This window comes from Adiantum capillus-veneris, chromosome 4, assembly GCF_014529385.1.
Source record: "Adiantum capillus-veneris isolate H3 chromosome 4, ASM1452938v2, whole genome shotgun sequence".
Classification (NCBI taxonomy): Eukaryota; Viridiplantae; Streptophyta; class Polypodiopsida; order Polypodiales; family Pteridaceae; genus Adiantum; species Adiantum capillus-veneris.
In genome coordinates, this window is record NC_140934.1 from 21,302,956 (window position 1) to 21,320,713 (window position 17,758).

Below are 17,758 nucleotides of genomic sequence, written 5' to 3' on the forward strand. Positions count from 1 at the left end.
AAATCTATCTTTCTATCTCTCTCTATTGAGAGTACCAATGTAGAGGAAATAAAGGTTAGTCTTGCACTTAATTAATCACTCTCTAACTTTAGATTAAATTCACTAGTTTAGAGCGGCATTAATGATACGATGACAATTAATTCAGCAGGTTGTGTAGATGAAATAAAGTTGAGTCTTACACTTCCTTAATCACTCTCTATCTATAGAATAGATTCACTAGTTTAGAGCGGCATTAATGATACGATGAGAATCAATTCATTATTTAGTGTTCTTGTTTTCTTAGTGCTTATTATTTACTTGTGGAAAGTACTTTTACTAGATAGAATTTTGACCTCACTCTCATCCTTCTTATTGGTCTCTCTCTTGATCTTCTTGGTTGTTAAGGTTTACTTGTGGAAAGCACTTTTAGTGGATAGAATCTTGAATTCACTCTCATCCTCCTTTTTGGTCTCTCTCTTTAATATCTCCTTGTGTCTTTACTTTCCCACCTCTCTCTCTCTCTCTCTCTCTCTCTCTCTCTCTCTCTCTCTCTCTCTCTCTCTCAAGCATGGTTCTTCATGAGAAAAATTTTCTTCATACATATTTAGAGAGAGAGAGAGAGAGAGAGAGAGTATTGATTTCCTCGAAGATCACATATAGCCTATGAGACCAAATGAAGCACGTCTTACGCTCCACGTTGAGCTTATTAGTTACTTTCACTCCTTAAGCACCATGGATATGAGTGTGGCAACTAAGAGTCCATAGAGTTGTTGGGGGTATGAAGGGGGTGATCTTGGATAGATTGTATTGATTTCGTCAAAGATCACATATAACCTATGAGACCAAATGAAGCAAGTCTTGCACTCTTTGTTGAGCTTATTAATTACTTTCAATCCTTAAGCACAACAGATATGAGGGTGGAAACGAAGAGTCCATAGAGTTGTTGGGGGTATGAAGGGAGTGATCTTGGATAGAGATATGAGGGAGGAAAACTTGATTGTGGTCAAAATATGAGCACTCTAGTAGGAGATGCTTAGACTCTCAAGCTTGCAAGGGGCATAGTGTGCATTTATGAAGGGACTCTTCTTAGGTGCCACAATATCCTGTATCGTTAAAGAGTGAGGGAGCTAAACGGTATCAATCCTATGGTGTGAAATGTAGATAAAGGAGTAGGCTAAAGCATGCATGGGAACCTATTGCCTCCTCTCCTACTAAAGACCATGCTTTTTGAATTTAGGGCAATATGTGTTGTATAATCCATGAAGTGTGAGCATCCAGATGGGTTTGATGATGCATGAAGCAAATGTATTGCATTCATCTTCCAAACCAATTCTAGATGACTTGCACATCAATCCAAAGCTCAATATTTTGCTTATATGAGTCTACGGAACTTTGCTACTTCTCTCCCATGTAATTTTAGGAAGTCAATGTGACAAGCATTGGGGCATATCATGTATGTTGCAACTCTATCCATACCCATAGCCTCAAGGGGGAATGACCTTGACTTAAGGGGGACCATATAAGGTAGCTTGTATCTTCACTTGAAGGAAGTTTGTAAGAAAACTCATTTGTGCATATAATGTGGCAATGTTCATGTTTTAGCATGTTATCTTGTCTATATTAGTATTACTTTATGTTTCTTTTATGTTATTGAATGCTCCAAAAGTGTGAGAATATATTTTGATGCTTTGTGTTCTTGGTCCACTATGGCCATTATGTGGGCCCCACTTCATATTTTCAAGATAGTTCACCCTGAATGTGCTAGATCAAATTCTACCCTTGTGGCCATATGTACATATGCAAATATCAGCATCAATATTCAGTTGGACTGGACCACCCAATTGAGCTCTACGATTCAAAGAACCACCCTTGCATGATGCATGTGTGTGTGCACATGCACACCTCCCATTGCTTATCACCTCTCCCTCCCACTCTTGGAATTTTTGACAAGATAAAACAACCATGAACACTAGCAAGATATTGGTTGACATGAGAAAAGCTCCTTGCACCATCCGCTATACCCGAGACTAAACCTTGGCCAACTAATGATTGGCAACAGGACACTTGCCAACCACAAAAAGTTGCCTTGAATTTTGAGTGTGTACTATTTAAAAATCCGCCCTCTTATGCCCTCGTTATGCCAATGCCTTATGGAAGTGATATGTCATTTAAGGTTAAAAGCTTCCATGTCCATAAAACCCCCCATGCTATAACACATACATTATCTTGCTTTGGAGGTTTTTCCACTTGTACACAGACAGTCTCCGGAAGTGCCCATACATTATCCGGGTTTTCTAAAATTAAAAACCATTCTTTACAGATTCTAATATTGAAATATACCACATATTATTCAAGTTTTCCAAATATACAAATTAAAATAAACATAGTTGAGAACTTCTCATCAAGCTTCTATCCATATATTTGGGATATTCTAAACGAATTATATATGTGGAGAAAAACCGCAATGGTAATCCTTTTTGAATTTCTAAGTACCATTTAATAAATTTAATAATTATATTGTATTTTTTACCAAATGCTCATTCTTCTTCCAAAAATAGATTATATTTTGCAGCTTTTGACTCTCTTGGTTACCAGGGCAAGACTTACAGACTATGCAATAACATCTTGGTTTTTCAATGCAGTCACCGTCTATGACTACACCTTTTTGCCGCCTGTAGCACGAAGGTGAGCATTGAGTCCAAGATGATGTGACCATGAGATGGATGGGACTAGCAGATGGAAAAGAGGGCTAGGTGTTGGGGGGATCGAACCATGTTGCCCTCAACTTGGACGAGGGTGGTTCTTTGATTATAGTTGCAGTGTTAGGATTTTGGCATCCCGAGTTTGGTATGGACCGGTGTAAATCAGAATAGCCACAAATGCTAAACTCTGAGATAACCAATTCTCCCCTTTCCCATTCTACCTATGTAACCTTGCCATGTTTTGTGGGCCCCACTTCATATTTTCAAAATAGCTCACCCTGAATGTGATAGATCAAATTCTCCCTTTGTGGTAGCAGGTACAAATGCAAATGCTGTAGCCCATTCCCCTCCCTGCATTATCAAAGGAAAACCTTGAACTTTTACCTAACAATAACACTCTCGTTTGCTTGCATGCAGCTCTTTCAAAACTCAAGGATTCGACATGAGCCAATATTTACAGAGAACTCAAAGCCAAAGCCCCAAGTTGAGTTCTTTCGAAGGCAATCAGCCAGTCCTCGAACAAGAGACATATATGAGCCAGATTCCTAAAGTATAGCCCAGATGATAGATCACAAGCAACAAAACATTTTGTAAGACATGTCCACATGTATGGCTCAGTTAGAACCAAAAGCAGGTGCGATTTAAGTTTACGATTGCATTTTATTGAAATCATGAGTCCAGCAACTCCATATGGTTGACCGAAAGACTACTGGCAATGGCAGCCTATATTTCGAGCAATATTTTGTTTCGACACATGTGCATGCTGGAAACTGCAAGCTTACTGAGGAAAATAGAAAATCATGTTTGAATGGTTATATGTTACAAGCACATTAAATCTCTCACATCACACACTGCCCACCAATCCCTCTGCATAGCTGCAACCATACTGAATTACCCAAAAGCAGTCTACCCAGGGAACAAGAAGAATGAATACGCATCGAATACATTTAAACATCTTCACAAAATGTGAGACTTGAAAACTCACATCATCCAAGCCGGAAAAACCTCAGTACAGCCCACTCAAAATGGGCACGGGATGATTACCCATGTTTGCAACCTGTCAGTGATTCCCAATCTCTGTCCATAAACACTTTCCGTAGCAAGGTCCTTGCCTATAGTTAGTTCCAAAAAGTTCATTCTTCAAACTGCCAGCCTGAACACTACAGTTACTAAAAACTCCTTCCTGCATTGTGGAGTGTCTTTCAAATAACAACACTCTCGTCAAGCAAGAAGACGATGCACACATCTGTGCCGTTTCATAGTGCTGTACAATGTTTCACAAGTTTGTTGTGAAGAAGGGTTGATACTCCAAGACTCCGCGTGCGACGTTCCATGTACATACTTCTGTGGCACATCAGATCTGTACGCTCAAATTTATTTGCTTTGTATGCACAAGGTCACTATATGTCATAGATCTGTCTTCTAACCATCTTTCATATCCTCTAGTGACTGCTCGATGAGCTCAGCAAGCAAAGAGTCCTCACACGAGTTTTCTGAGTTTGTGGTACTCATCCGAATGCAATCAGCCTCCTCTTGTACTGAAGACCTTCTCTTCTTTACCGAGCCATCATCCACAACACATAATGCTGCAGCTTGCATTGGTCCTTTCGCTCCTCTTATCACCTGCAGCTCCACATTTGCAATTTCAAAGGTAGGCCAGTTTGCAGCATTCACAATTGAAACATCTGCAGACACGAGACTCACAAATTTGCCAGTTGGAATGTCACAAAACAGCATCATGTAGTCACCCTCCTTCAGATCATAAGACTTCACAAAATCACCTGCAGCCAATGGATAGCATCTCTCTCTCTCTCTCTCTCTCTCTCTCTCTCTCTCTCTCTCTCTCTCTCTCTCTCTCTCTCTCTCTCTCTCTTCTCCAGTATTGCTTATGTTAAACAAAGATGGATTTTGGAGCATGTGTCTTGTCTACAGGGCTCGCAATAAGATAAGCATCATAAACAGGTTTCTCGGGATCAGTGATCTTGATCTGATGAAGTGATCTTGATCTGATGATAGTCATTTCTAAAATTAGTTTGCTGAAACTCCTAGAGAAGTATACAAGACCGCATTCAGAACATCCTTCAGATTGTACAAGTATTTGGTGATTCCTTTTGGTCTCACAAATGCTCCTACAATGCTCAACAAGATGATGGATAGGACATCTGTAACGGGGCGGAGGCACCGCGTGCCAACTGAAAAGAACAAACTGGAACAAACATTTAGCACTTCAAACAAGTGAACGAAAAGAGAAAATCCACACGAGACACGGAATGGCAGAGTTCCACTCCAAGACTACAATGGCCCCGAACTGTGGTGCCCCTTTCGACATTTCTTTATGTTGCTTCAACAAGGTACAACTCTGTGGCTTTGCTCTACTTCTATGGAGAGATGCCATAAATGTCGTGAACAAGCCCGACCACAGTTGTCTTTCTTAGCAGGTGGTTGCTTTGGAGGCTTAGTATGACAATTATAGTAGTTGTATCTCATTTGGAAACATATCAGCCTTCTTGCATTGGGGTTTCTCGTTGACGTGGTGTCAAATAAGTCTTTTGAATTGAAGTGTTGCGCGAATCCCAAGGATTTGTAGTCTAGAGCCATTCATTCCCTTTTGATCGCGGCCCGCTGAGCCTCCTACTGTAGCATCATCTCCATCATGGACTTCATCAAAGTCTCCATAGAATTTGGTACAATCTGTGGCGTAGATGGGGAGTTGGAGGATCTGGAAACGGTCCTCTTGGTGTAGGGACTTCTTCTCCACTCTCATCACCTTCATGCAAAGTATCCATTGCGCTTCTGATGATGACCATGCATTCAGTCCTTGGGTGCTTGGGGTTCTTGAGGGTACTTAGGTACTTTGGATTCTTGGGGATACTTGGGGTATTTGGGGGTACTTGGGTTCTTGGTACTCGGTACTGCTTGCAATCTGCGTTGAAGAAAGCTCTTCTTCTTACCCAAGCTCAACTCCTTCCTGCGGGTGCACCCCTTGGCAGCCTTGCGCTCACACCAAAGTTGCTTTTTCCCACCTCACGTCGATTGGTCTGCTGTAACAAACTTGGGCGCCCCAAGTCTAGAATTTGTCACGACACGAGGGAGAGATTCTCTTAAAACACTTCACAGACAAATCACAGTTCAATTAAGTCGACACGGCCCGGCGTAGTTCCGTGCCAAAAGAGATTTGACCCCAAAGATTGGCGCCCCTTTCGGTATTTCTTTTTGTATTAATCTGTGAGCAAAGTACAACTCCCACGATTCCTCAGCTCTCAGACTCTGCGTCCAGATGCTCTGCAGAGTGAGGCCCTTGGGTTCCTTTTATTCGTACAAAGGGATACCAAAAGCAGAGCCCCAAAAGCAGTAACTAAAAAGCTTCTAGTTCAAAAGCAACCGGCACGTCAACATTGTCAATGCAATCTGCGAAATCCGTACGTTTTGCCACGTCAACAGCCAACGCAATCTGTATCATGCAAATCATGTGTGTCATGCTTTGGAAAAGAAGAGACTGAGAGAGTCTCCTTTTCCGAATTCTTTGCAATATTCGCGCACAATAGAAATGAGAGATGACGAATGAACAACTTGCTCTCCACGAATGATAAGGGGAGAGTCACTACTGACATTGAAAATAAACGTATTTACTATTTTCTGCCCAATCAATGAGAGGGTTATGCTCATGAAACCATCGAGTGCCCAAAAGCACATCACATCCTGAAAGAGGAGAGACTACAAATTTTCTGCGGGAGGACACTTGTTGAACAGTGAACAAAACATCAAGGCACTCTTGCGTGATATGAGAGTCCATACCGGGAGAGAAACCTGACACCTCGAAAGGAGATGTCTTGCGAACCTCCAAGCGGGCTCTTTCGACAAAAGAGTCACTAATCAAATCATGCATACTGCCTGGGTCACACAATATGACAAAACGCTGACCCTTCACATGACCATAACACTTAATAAGAGACTCATCAATGGGAGGATCATGAGAGACTTGGGTCACACTCGTGTTCTCATTTATTGCATTGACAGAGGAAGTAAGTTTTGTGGATTCTTTAGATTCATTAGATTCAAGCTTAGGACATGATCTTTTTATGTGACCCTTGATGTGACAATGAAAACAACGACCTTCCTTAGAATAAATGCTTTGTTCTTTCGACGTGATGTATCCTCCTAAAATTCCTTGTTCTGCTTTTTCATCTGGAGTGAGCTTAGGTTTAGCAATTGTGTTAGCTTTACCCTTAGGTTCATTTGGAGAGTTCTTTTCTGAGAGACTCTTGGAAGATTGGTTAGAAGAGTTACCGTGCTTACGAGTCTTAACGTTCTGAGGGTTCTGAGAAGTCTGAGAGGTACTAGTGGAAGTCTTGTTTTCCTTAGGCTTTCCCTTGTTGTGCTTCATCTCTTGTGCGAGAGCAATCGCTACCGCCTTGTTGAGATCAATTGGATCAAGTACTTCAACATCAAACTTGATATACTCGTCCAACTTTAAAGGAATGCCTCTTTGCGTTGCGCATCCGATTTGCGTAATTGAGTGCCGAGCTGCAAAACACGATTAGAGAAAGACATAACTGGCATACCATTTTGCTTGAGACCGCGCCAATCGTCCTTCAATCATGCGAGGTACTGGGTTGGCATAAACCGCGCCTTGAGCTTGTCTTGGAAGTCAACCCAATTGAAAAAAAGGGGCACACCGTCCTAGGCTTCCTCTAAGTGCGCGGTCAACTCTGCCTCTTGCCATGCGTGGTACCAATTAATGGCATTACCGGCAAGGTACATAGCTGTCGTCAAAACCTTGCTATTTCCTGTCTTCTTAGTTGTCGCAAAATAAGCATTAAATTGATGCAACCAAGAATGAATAATCATAGCATCCATCTTATCATCATACTTACTGAACTGGATCTTCTCTGCGACTGGGTTGTTGGAGACCGAATCTCGGCTTGCGCCACTTGATGAACTACCAACATCTTTGGCTGGCTCGGGGACTTCGAGGTGAGAACCTATCGGATCAACTCTTGCATGCGTAGTTCTCTCTGTGTCTCATGCTCTGCCTGTCTTTCTTCGGCCGCCAAGCGCGCTTGCTCACGCTCCATGGCTTCCTATCGTGCTGCTTTTCTTTCTTTTCGTTCCTACGCTTCGCGAGCCAAGGTTTCCTGTCTGTTCTAGCGGTCACGCTGCTCAGCTTTTTGTTAATCTGCTTTTCTTTCTTTCCATTCCTCGATCGCCAAGCGTGCTTCGCGGTCCAAGGCTTCCTTTCTTTTTTGGCGGTCACGCTCCATGGCAACGCGATTCGCTTCTTATTGTACCATCGCAATGCGATTTGCCTCTTGTTGTTGTGCCATCATGTCCATCATCGACTTGACCAAAACCTCCATAGGATTTGGTGCAATCCGTGGCGTAGATGGGGACGAGGGAGGGTCAGGAAAACCTCCTGGTGGGGAAAATTCTTCTTCGCCACTGCCATGCTCATTACCTCCATGCGAAGTATCCATTCCGCTTCGGGTAATGACCATACACTGAAGTCGTGGGTTCTTAAGTTCACGAGGAACTTGGGTTCTTGTGAGTCTTGGGTTCTTAGGTTCTTGAGGTTCTCGAGTTCTTGAGGTTCTTGAGGTTCTTCTTTCGCTTGCAATCTGTGTTAGAGAAGGATCTTCTCTTCACCCGAGTTCTTCTCGTTTGCGCGGACGCAACCCTTGGCGGCCTTGCGCTCACACCAAGGTTGCTTTTTCCCACCTCACGTCGATTGGCAGGCCGCTAAGTGCACGGTCCACTCTCAATGGGTTTCCTATCACTCTTCAAAAACATGATTAGGAATCGACACGCCCAAGAGGACTTGGGTTACATGCGACCGCAACAAGGAAAAAAAAAATCTTGTGGTTCTTGTGGTACTTTCCTTGAGTGATACAGAACACTGCCAAAGCTCTGATACCAATGTAAGGTGCAGCGGAAGTGAATGTTGAACTTTGCTCAAGATGAGTGCTCCGAATTGTGCTCAAGGATTCCTTTTACTTACAGAAGGGAGAGCCTTCCGTTCCTTTAGTGAGAGAGTGCAATGGACACAAACAAAATGGTAATACAGTGAATGAAGGTGCATGAGACTCAGAGATAGAGAGAGAAGAATACGACACCAGAATGTTGTCAAACCCTCCTCTGAAGGCCCCACTCTCTATGGCGAGAGCGGTCTACTATTGATTGCACAAATCTCTACAATGCTTTGGACTTTACGACGATGAAGACGACGACGAGACGGGCTGAAATCTGAAAATGCTAATGGCTGAAATCTACAAATCTTTATCTAGCTCTATGTTGGTGACGATGTCGATGGCGACAATGCAACGACGACGCGCTGAAAACGCAGATGCTGAAATCTGCGTTTTCCGGGCTGAATCTGCAAGCTACGCGGGATCTGAACGTGCGGCGAGGATCTGCTGCGGGATGGTGAGATCTGCGAGGTTTGGGACTTCTACTACAATGTCTGACTGCTGAAAACTGAAAACGCTGGTGCTTCTTGGTGTTCTGTCGCGGGGAATCTACAAAACGCTATGCTGATGCAAAAACGCTAGGGCTAAAAACTGTTCTGCTGCGGGGAATCTGCTAACGCTATGGTTGATCTACTGTGTCTTGCTATCGCCGGGCTGGTCTGCAATGCAAAATGCTGAAGTATCTGCAATGCTGAAAAACGTTGGCTTTGTCTTGCTGAAAACGCTAGGTCTCCATGTCCGAGAGGGTCCGGCTGAGAAGGTGCCTGTTGAACACAATGTTCCTACTGCCTCTTCTGCCAGAAAGTGCTAGCGCTTGGTTTGCTTATATACTTACTTGCTAAAATTGCCCTACCTAGTTCCCAACAAAAGTCACTTAAAAATAATAAGTGAAAAATGCCAAAAATAGGGAAAATAGGTCTATGCACTGTAAAAATGCTCCTGCTGGGTTCTGATGGAAATCTGATGATCATGCTACGTACAACCAGAGGATATGCATCTAATCTAAGTGCCTGGACATGCACGGTCTGCGAAGAGACTCACAAAAGTGCCAGATCACTTCGTAATCTAAGCTGACTGAACTGAACTGAACCCTTGTCATGAAGTAAAGCGTCCATGTGCACATAGGGTTAGATGTGTCACGTGACATCGAAACCCTGAAAGTGCTCAAACTTTACTGCCTTTCCTCCCTCTTTAAATTCTTTGGGTTTTTTGCCCTTGTCGTCGAGGAAATCATATTGATTGGCTCTGTGAAAGTGCTTTCTTTTTGCATAAAACATATGATCTTTCTGTCCTTTCTTGCCCTTTCTGTCCTCATCACTCGAGTCAAAAAAAGATGAGTTGTTCGAGCTATCAAAAGATGAGGACGAATTGGGCGATCTTTTGAAGCTTACACGCTTCTTCTACTTTCTATCGTTTTCAAAAGTGGATTTTTGACCCAAGTAACCGGGAAAATTAGTTCCCTTGTTCAATCTTCCCTTGTTACGTTTCTTCAATTGCTTTTCCAACGGTGTCCAAAAGCTCATTGATTTGGGCCTGGCTCGGTTGTTTTCTGCTACTCAGTATGCACTTCAGCGATTGATTGTTGGGTCAAAAAATTTGCAACTTGGGGATCCTTAGCAAACTGAAGCATCTACTTTGTGCACTCGTCAACTTGCTGTCGACGTTGCATCTCCAAGAGTTCATATTGTGTGGGCCGAGGTGGCCCGTACTCGTTCTCTGATAAGTCACTTAAATTTTCCGTATTGCCTCCTCCCCCCTCAACGGTGGCGGAAGAGGTCGACTGATTCTTTTCGGAATCCATAATGTAATGTGGGATTCTTTATGGCTTTATGCCCTGTAAGACAGAGCGATGAAGACATGAGCGCACCCGATGGGTGATGTATGTAGGGTGGGAGTGACTAATAAGTCCATGGTCGGGACCCGAAGTTCTTCAAAAGTGCCCAAGTGCCTTGTCTGCTCTATGATAGGACCTATATGCTTTGAGAAAAGCACACCCCTGATGCTCTGATATCACTATAACAAACTGGGACACCCGAAGTCTAGAATCTATCGTGACACCAGAGAGAATCGCTTAAAATACTTCACAACTTTTAAATCACAATTCAATTCGAGACGACACGGCCCGGCGTAGTTCCGTGCCCAGAGGTATTGGCCCCAAAGACTGGCACCCCTTTCGGTATTTCTTTTAAATTAGTGCTTGATCAAAGTTACAACTCCCGCAAGGTCCTCCGCACTCAGACTCAGCGTCCAGATGCTCTGAAGAGTGAGGCCCTTAGGGCTCTTTTATTCTTACAAGGGATGACCAAAAGCAGAGCCCCAAAAGCAGTTAAACTCAAAAGCAATTTGATCAAAAAGCTGCCAGCAAAAATCAGCCAGCGTAACTTACGGATTTCCGTACAGTTTTGCCACATCAACATGTCAACGCAAAAAGCGGAATTCCGTACTGCTACCACGTCAACCTATCAGTGCGAACTACGGAATTCCGTACTGCTGTTATGTCAAACTGTCGGCCAGCACAATTTACGGATTTCCGCACGATTTTGCCACGTCAGCATGTCAACGCAAAAAGCAGAATTCCGTATTGCTGCCATGTCAGCCTGTCAGTGCGAACTGCGGAACTCCGTACTGTTGTCACGTTAGCTTGTCCGTACAGTCACCACCACGTCATTAGGCTGCCATGTCATCAATTTGTGGCACCTTAAATATCAGGTACTAGTCCAATAGTTGGACTAGCTCTCTTAGCCAGAGGTGGCCCTAGGGATCTTTCTGCTATCGAAGCAGAAGGTTGCTCTAAAGACGTCGAGACTCTTTGCGGACATGTATTGAAAGTATGCGTAGTTTGAAAACATTCCAAATATCGGCCTTCTTGTAACAGTGATTCTCGTTGACGCTGTGTCAAACAAGGCCTTTGAGATTGACTTTCACGAGATTCCTGAGGATTTGGTCATTGTTACCAAGAGTTTTGGTTATTTGTCGAAGTTGCTTCTGTAGTGAACTCAAGCTTTCCTTTCATAAGTTTGTAGCCTATCGCGGCATGGTCCATAAGCTCTTGCACGATTGATACTTGCTTGGATAGACAGTACTCCTATAACGATGATGACAGTCCGATAGAGTATCACTCGCAATTTGAAGAAATACACCAAAAGGTAGAGAAACCTTTGGTTATAGTCTTCCATGGTCTCTGTGGCAAGCATTTTCAAGTTGCCCCATTCTGACAAAATCTAACTTCAAAGTATATAACTACGTTCAAAATTGTCTTAAAAGCTTGCCATGTCCTTGGAGCGAGCGGTTGGGTCACGATTTAACTCCACCACTACATAGCATTATCTTTAAGAAATCCCGCTACTCCAAAAATCTTGGATTCTTCCATATAGTTCCCCAAAGCATAGAATGTTGTCAAATCCATCTTTCACCCAAGAAAAGGCGAAAAAATTTACTGTCGTGCCGCCATCTTTGAAATCCTTCGGCTGGTTAGGCGTGTACCCCGGGTACGGATAATAAGGATATCCATAAGGGCTCCAACCATTGTATCCTGGTGGCGATGGTGGTGGTGGTGGTGGGGGGGGGGGGGGGGGGGGGGCAACGCCAGTGATAAGAGGAGGTTACACTAGCTCTAGATCAGACAGCTACACCATATTCCTGAAGACACCCCCGATCATTACAGACGGTTGAGAAGGTTGTTGATTAGAGGGTCTCGCACTTTTTGGTGTCGAAGGAGGAGGTACCACCTGGGGCATCAAAGGAAGTAGCATGTAATTCGGAAACTGTTGGAAACCCTGCAACATCGGGAGATTTTGTTGAGGATGTTGCGAAAGTATGTTGTGAAGCTCGTCGAGAAGAAATTGCGGGTACTCTACCGAATCCATAAATGCCATTGTGCTTTGTCTCATCTTTGGTAGGACCGGTATGCTTTGAAAAAAGCACATGACTGGAGCTTTGATACCACTGTAACGTGCCAACGAAAAAGACCACACCACGTGGACTTTAAGCACTTCAAATAACAACTGAACTGAAAGAGATGCGCAACACACGAGACGAGGAGTGGCGGAGTTCCAACCCAAGAGAGCACCGGCTCCAAAACTTGGCGCCCCTTTCGGTATTTCTTTATATTGTTTCAACACGGTACAAGCCTATTTCAACACGGTACAAGCCGATACTTTGTTCTCTGCACTTCCACGCGGAAACGTGCCAAAGAATGAGCCCACGGCACATATTTAACGGCCCTAGGCCCAAAAGCAATACATGAAAAGCATCATCCTGAAAGCATCGAGCCTCCAAAAAGCTCGACGCCAAAAGCTATCCAGGAAATCCGTACAGTTGCCATGTCAACACTGTCAACGAAAGACGCGGGCTGCTGTACATTCTGCCACGTGGCATGTCAATGCAAATGGCGGGTGCACTCCATGCAACCAGCTGCGTCATCAATTTTCGCTAGGGAACTTGTGTGTGTGTGTGTGTGTGTGTGTGTGTGTGTGTGTGTGTGTGTGTGTGTGTGTGTGTGTTGGGGGGGGGGGGGGGGGGGGGGGGGGGGGGGGGAGGGGGTCCTACTTTTTTTTTAAATTAATAATTAATCCTAGGAACTTGAGCCCCCATCGGACGAGGTCCCATAAGTTAGTGGGAGCTTGTCTTTAAAAATAGGCCACTCCGCAAGACTTTGCAAGTTGATAAAACTTCTTCTGTTGCTTCTTCTCTTAATGTTTAGGCCCCTCGGCCAGGATCTGTAGGTCGGCTAGGGTTGGGTCTAGGAAACCCCAACCCGCCGGGTCTTCAGTGACTTGAACTCGTCAGCAATTTGTGACATTCAGCAAGAGCCATCTTGGGCAAGTGAAAGATGTTGTGTCTGACTTCCTCCTGAACTGGTTGAGATTCATGCTCTGTGATTTTCTTCTCATAAGACCAGTAGTTATTTAGGTTTGCCTTGGTTTCCACTCCTTATGAATTCTTCACTCTCACCCGCGTGTTGAGCTATCAAGTTTGGCAATCATGCTCGTCATGGGAGCTTGGAACAACCCTAAGTGCATGATTGCCGCTGGTGGTCCCTCTGTTCAAAAGTATTTGGTGCCTATTCTTCAAAAGCTATCGGAAAGTCCTCTCTTTCTGCAAATCTTTAAGTTGTTAGAAGAATTTTAACTCTTAAAAGCTAGTTTTTACCCCTGGAGTTGTTTTTTCACTTGCAAACTACTATGAGTATTTGGTACCTATTTTTCAAAAGCTCGTCTCTCTCTCTGCAGGTCTGTAAGTTTTCAGAAAAATTTTAACTCTTCAAGATAGTTTTTTCCCCCTGGAATTGTCTTTTCAGTTTCAAACTAAAAACAAGTAATACAATCATCGTCATTCTGTCTTTCATCGTGAGATGCTCACTAGTTAATCCACCCTAATCCTTCAATTGGATTTTAGCATAATCAGTAAAGCCCTATTTTTCAAAACAAACACAGACCAAAAATTACTCACTTGTATTTTCAAGCAGATACATCCGGCTCTTGTTGTTCGGCCAGAACCTGTGCATGTCACAGCCATAAAAGGTTCTAAAAAATGAATAAAACAAGATCAGCCACAGGAATTTTTAACATGATTACAGGGCATGGCCAGTTTTAGCTCTCCAATCCCCCCATTCCAATTTTCCGTTCCGGGTAACTATGGTTTTTAAACTATCAAAAACCCCATGTGCTCAAAGTACTGCTTAGCTTCCCTGCCCTTCTTTAAAAAAAGCATTGTGACCTTACACTAAACGAGCCACCAAACTAAAGAAGGAACGTGGCAAAATCCCCATAAGCTCATGAACTTCTGCTTAGCCTCCTGCCCTTTTCCAAAATATAGCCTTGTAAATGTCCACACAAACTAAATGGATCATCAAGCCAAAGAAGGAATATGATATCCATCCAGTCCCAGGCTTACATACAGCTCCTCAATTTTTAGTAGAGTCAGCTGAGAGTCGAATAGTCAAGCAGCTATTCATAAGTTGCTCCCCCCTGTTGGTAAGAACATTCACCAGCTTGCCAAAATCGAAGTGGTTCTGGTTGCATTTTAAGATCAATTACACACTACAAAACTATCAAAGGACTCTGCCTTGAAAACTCCTGCTTGCGGCAAATGTACAATTCCACTCTGAATGGCACCCACCCGAGTCTCATTATCTTCAGCATTTTCCTTATCAGAAACCTGAACAATCTACCCAGCAGTTAGCAGGAGATGCAGACATTGGCGTGTCATGAGGCACCCTCCCTGCCAACTTCTTCAATCTCTACTGAAACTTATGCATAGCCACACAAACATTAAAAGCAAATTGAGCATATGAGGCAGTGAGCACCTGTAGCGCATATTCCAGACTTTGGATGAATTCAGATCCTCCACAAGGAGGTTCAGACCATCCCTCGACTCTAAAGGAGGTAGGCAAGTCTCTGCCGCCTTCTGTATGCAGGTGCACACATGCACAAAATGATCACTACTACAAACAACTCAAATAATCAACTACAAGGTTGCAAACTTGGACGAGAATTATTGACACCAATACCCCACTCTATGCACAAGTAGTAGTTAGTGACTGGGCCAAAAACAAGCATTACCCTTTGTTTCAAGGAAGACATCAAGCAGTAAGAATAACGAATGCAACCTACCTTTGGCAAAACAATTCGACCAAGGTTTCCAACGTCACTTTGCTTCAGTTCCTTCTGGAAAAGGAGTCTCAAATTCTTTTCTGGCCTCTTGTGATTCTGTATGATAAAAGAAGATAGAGCCATTTATCCCACAGAGTAGGCAAGCAATCTGGAAAAGCAACCAAGAAATATAGGGATGACTTTAAATGTTACCTGCTGTAACTCCGAACTAGATCTTCCTCCCATTCGCTGCTGTTGGCTGCTTCTGGCACTCGAATGGAGAAAGCCCTGAGATCCATTCTCAAGGACTTGAGACCAACAGGGCAAGTTTGCACGGGCACTTGCAGTGGACATGAGCCGATTTTGATGAGCAGTTGCAGACCATCTGCGGTTGTGGCGCACACTCCACCTCTGCCTCTCCATTCGACTCTTACGAGCTGCTCGGGTCGTTGCCGCAGGATTTGTATCAGGACAGTGTTGCTGCTGCATCAGCATCATCATGTTCGTCACATCCTTGCCCAGACAAACACCTTGACCTACATTGCTGCCATTTCCAGAAGCCGATAAAGATGATGGAGAGACCCCTGCTCGTAGAATGTTGTTGTGATTGAGCCAAGCACTGTTAGAATGACAAAAATCGGTGCTAGATAGTGGACTTCCGTCATTCCTACCATAAGCATGACTGTTTGCTATCGGAGGAGCACCACTATGGTCGACCAGCAGAGGTTGCCCCCACCGAGCTCTTGTCATCCAGTCGGGGCATGGTGGGGTACCCACCATAAGTGGTGAGAAGGAATTGGTTAGATTATCTGCAACTCCGAGAGGTCTTCTTGGAGCATCATTTATTGCTGATGGACCCAGACATTCTGAGACCAAAGATGCCCCTAACTGCCCATCAGAAGATAACTGTGCACTGGGCTTCAATCGAGAATTTTGAACCCACAAAAGCACAAATTTCAGAAACAGCATCAGTCCCTTTTTGCCGCCACCAAGCCGCCTTGTCGCACTCTCAATTGTGGAGGTCTTCAGCTTAATCTTACGAAGATCCGATAGTGAGATCCAGTGTGCATTGCTCTGTATCCACCGCCCGAACATCTGAGAGGCACTCTCATCCTCACCATCATAGCTGGCTGGCCCTGCCTGTGAAAGCTTGTCTTCATGGAATTGAAAGGCCTCTAAGCCTCGTAAGGACTCCAGAGACCATGCATACATACTATCCAATGCACAAAACTCCTGCTCCAAGCTCTCAGAGCTGGGGAAAAGGTCATCCACGCATGAAAGGTTAGATTCTTCCACAAACTCTTGTTGGATGTCTGCTTGTAAAAGCTCGTCCAAGCGCAATGCGGACATATCATCAGAGCAAGAGTCATGCTGATGATCACACGAGGCAGCCTCACGGGGCGTCATGACATCAAGCTCTAGATCTTCAGATATGTAGTCTAGGGGTGTTTCTGGCATATTCGAAGCCCCAGACATGGGGTCGACACGATCAAGGCTGAAAGATGGCAAGTATTCATGAGAGTCTGTGCGTTTCACGGTAGTTGCAAGCGCCTCTGACTCGCATCCATCATTTTCTGAGGAGTTGCCCAGAGCAGGAGAAGCAGGAAAGTCTGCAATGGCGGAGGGTAAGGAGGAAGAAGAGAGAGCCTCCATAGCTGGGAGGAGCTGATTAGCAGCTCATGGGCATGTGTTAGGCAAGAGTCCTTCGACGATGGAAAGAGCAAGACGATCTTTGTACAAGCGCTGCTGCAGTTCAAGAAAATAAGCCGTTACCGAAGCTGGCAACCGTCTGAGAGCTTGAACTTCGACAGTTCAGAGCCTGCGAAATTCCAAGGAGTGTGTGTGTGTGTGTGTGCGCGCGCGCGCGTGTGTGTGTGTGTGTGTGTGTGTCCCTACCCTTGATGTGATTAGCACTGGCAGTCTCTTTCACCTGATACCCTCCCTTCCTGGTAAGTAGGTAGGCGTAATGGAATATAAAAGTAAGTAAGGGCAATGGCCATGTCTTCGAGAATCGAGATTCCAGATTATTCTCTATTCTCTATCCCTTAAGTCTTCCTCTTCCTCTATCTATTACCTACCTGAAAGGGAAAATTGCTCACTTTGCTAGATCATGACTCATGAATTCAAGCAAGAGTGCGATCACACGTGCCAAGGGACTCGATTATCCTTGAACGGGAAGAAAGTTCTTCCTTACCTCTTCTCCTTGAAATTTCTTCATTCAATATGTTTACCCCATGTGATATAACCAACAATTCAACGATTACCATATGAGTCATTGAATAGTGATACGAAAGGGAAAGCATACACTTGGCACATGGAGAAAAATTCTCAAAAGCTCTTTGCACAAAGTAAGTTAACATCGTACCCAAGGCATGCCTACTTTAACTAAAACTTTGGAGTCCTCCTACGCAAGTTGACATTATATCCTCCTCCTGGGATGGGGGTAATTGTTATGAATTACGCCTCCCCCTCCCAAGTGAAAGGGTGCCATTAGGGAAAGAGGACCAGTATAGAGACGAGG

At 44.1% G+C, this 17,758-nt stretch overlaps 1 protein-coding gene across 4 annotated transcripts; it reads right to left on the minus strand.

The window, feature by feature from the left end:
• Window positions 1–3,592: 3,592 nt before the first annotated feature.
• LOC147458843 (regulatory protein viviparous-1-like) lies at window positions 3,593–17,186 on the minus strand. 4 transcript variants are annotated; one of them, XM_086510264.1, is made up of 7 exons: window positions 15,451–17,184; window positions 15,259–15,354; window positions 14,952–15,049; window positions 14,096–14,142; window positions 4,386–4,462; window positions 4,109–4,304; window positions 3,593–4,025 (listed from the first exon to the last, which is right to left on the minus strand). In XM_086510264.1, the coding sequence occupies exons 1-7, from the start codon at window positions 16,888–16,890 to the stop codon at window positions 3,958–3,960; spliced, it is 2,022 nt and encodes a 673-aa protein (XP_086366390.1). In that variant the 5' UTR covers window positions 16,891–17,184; the 3' UTR covers window positions 3,593–3,957. The 4 variants fall into 4 exon arrangements, 2 of the variants coding, with proteins under 2 accessions (XP_086366390.1, XP_086366389.1); XM_086510263.1 differs by having other exon boundaries at window positions 3,593–4,304; window positions 14,952–15,052; window positions 15,451–17,182; XR_015187802.1 differs by lacking the exons at window positions 3,593–4,025; window positions 14,096–14,142 and having other exon boundaries at window positions 4,253–4,304; window positions 14,952–15,052; window positions 15,451–17,186.
• Window positions 17,187–17,758: the final 572 nt, after the last annotated feature.

Excerpts from the sequence above, each read along its gene's own strand:
- LOC147458843 (XM_086510264.1), bottom strand. The coding sequence starts at position 16,890 with ATGGAGGCTCTCTCTTCTTCCTCCTTACCCTCCGCCATTGCAGACTTT. Across the intron at positions 15,050-15,258 it reads GTCGAATTGTTTTGCCAAAG|GCGGCAGAGACTTGCCTACC; the intron begins GTAGGTTGCATT and ends TGCATACAGAAG. Across the intron at positions 4,305-4,385 it reads ACATTCCAACTGGCAAATTT|GTGATAAGAGGAGCGAAAGG; the intron begins GTGAGTCTCGTG and ends GTGGAGCTGCAG.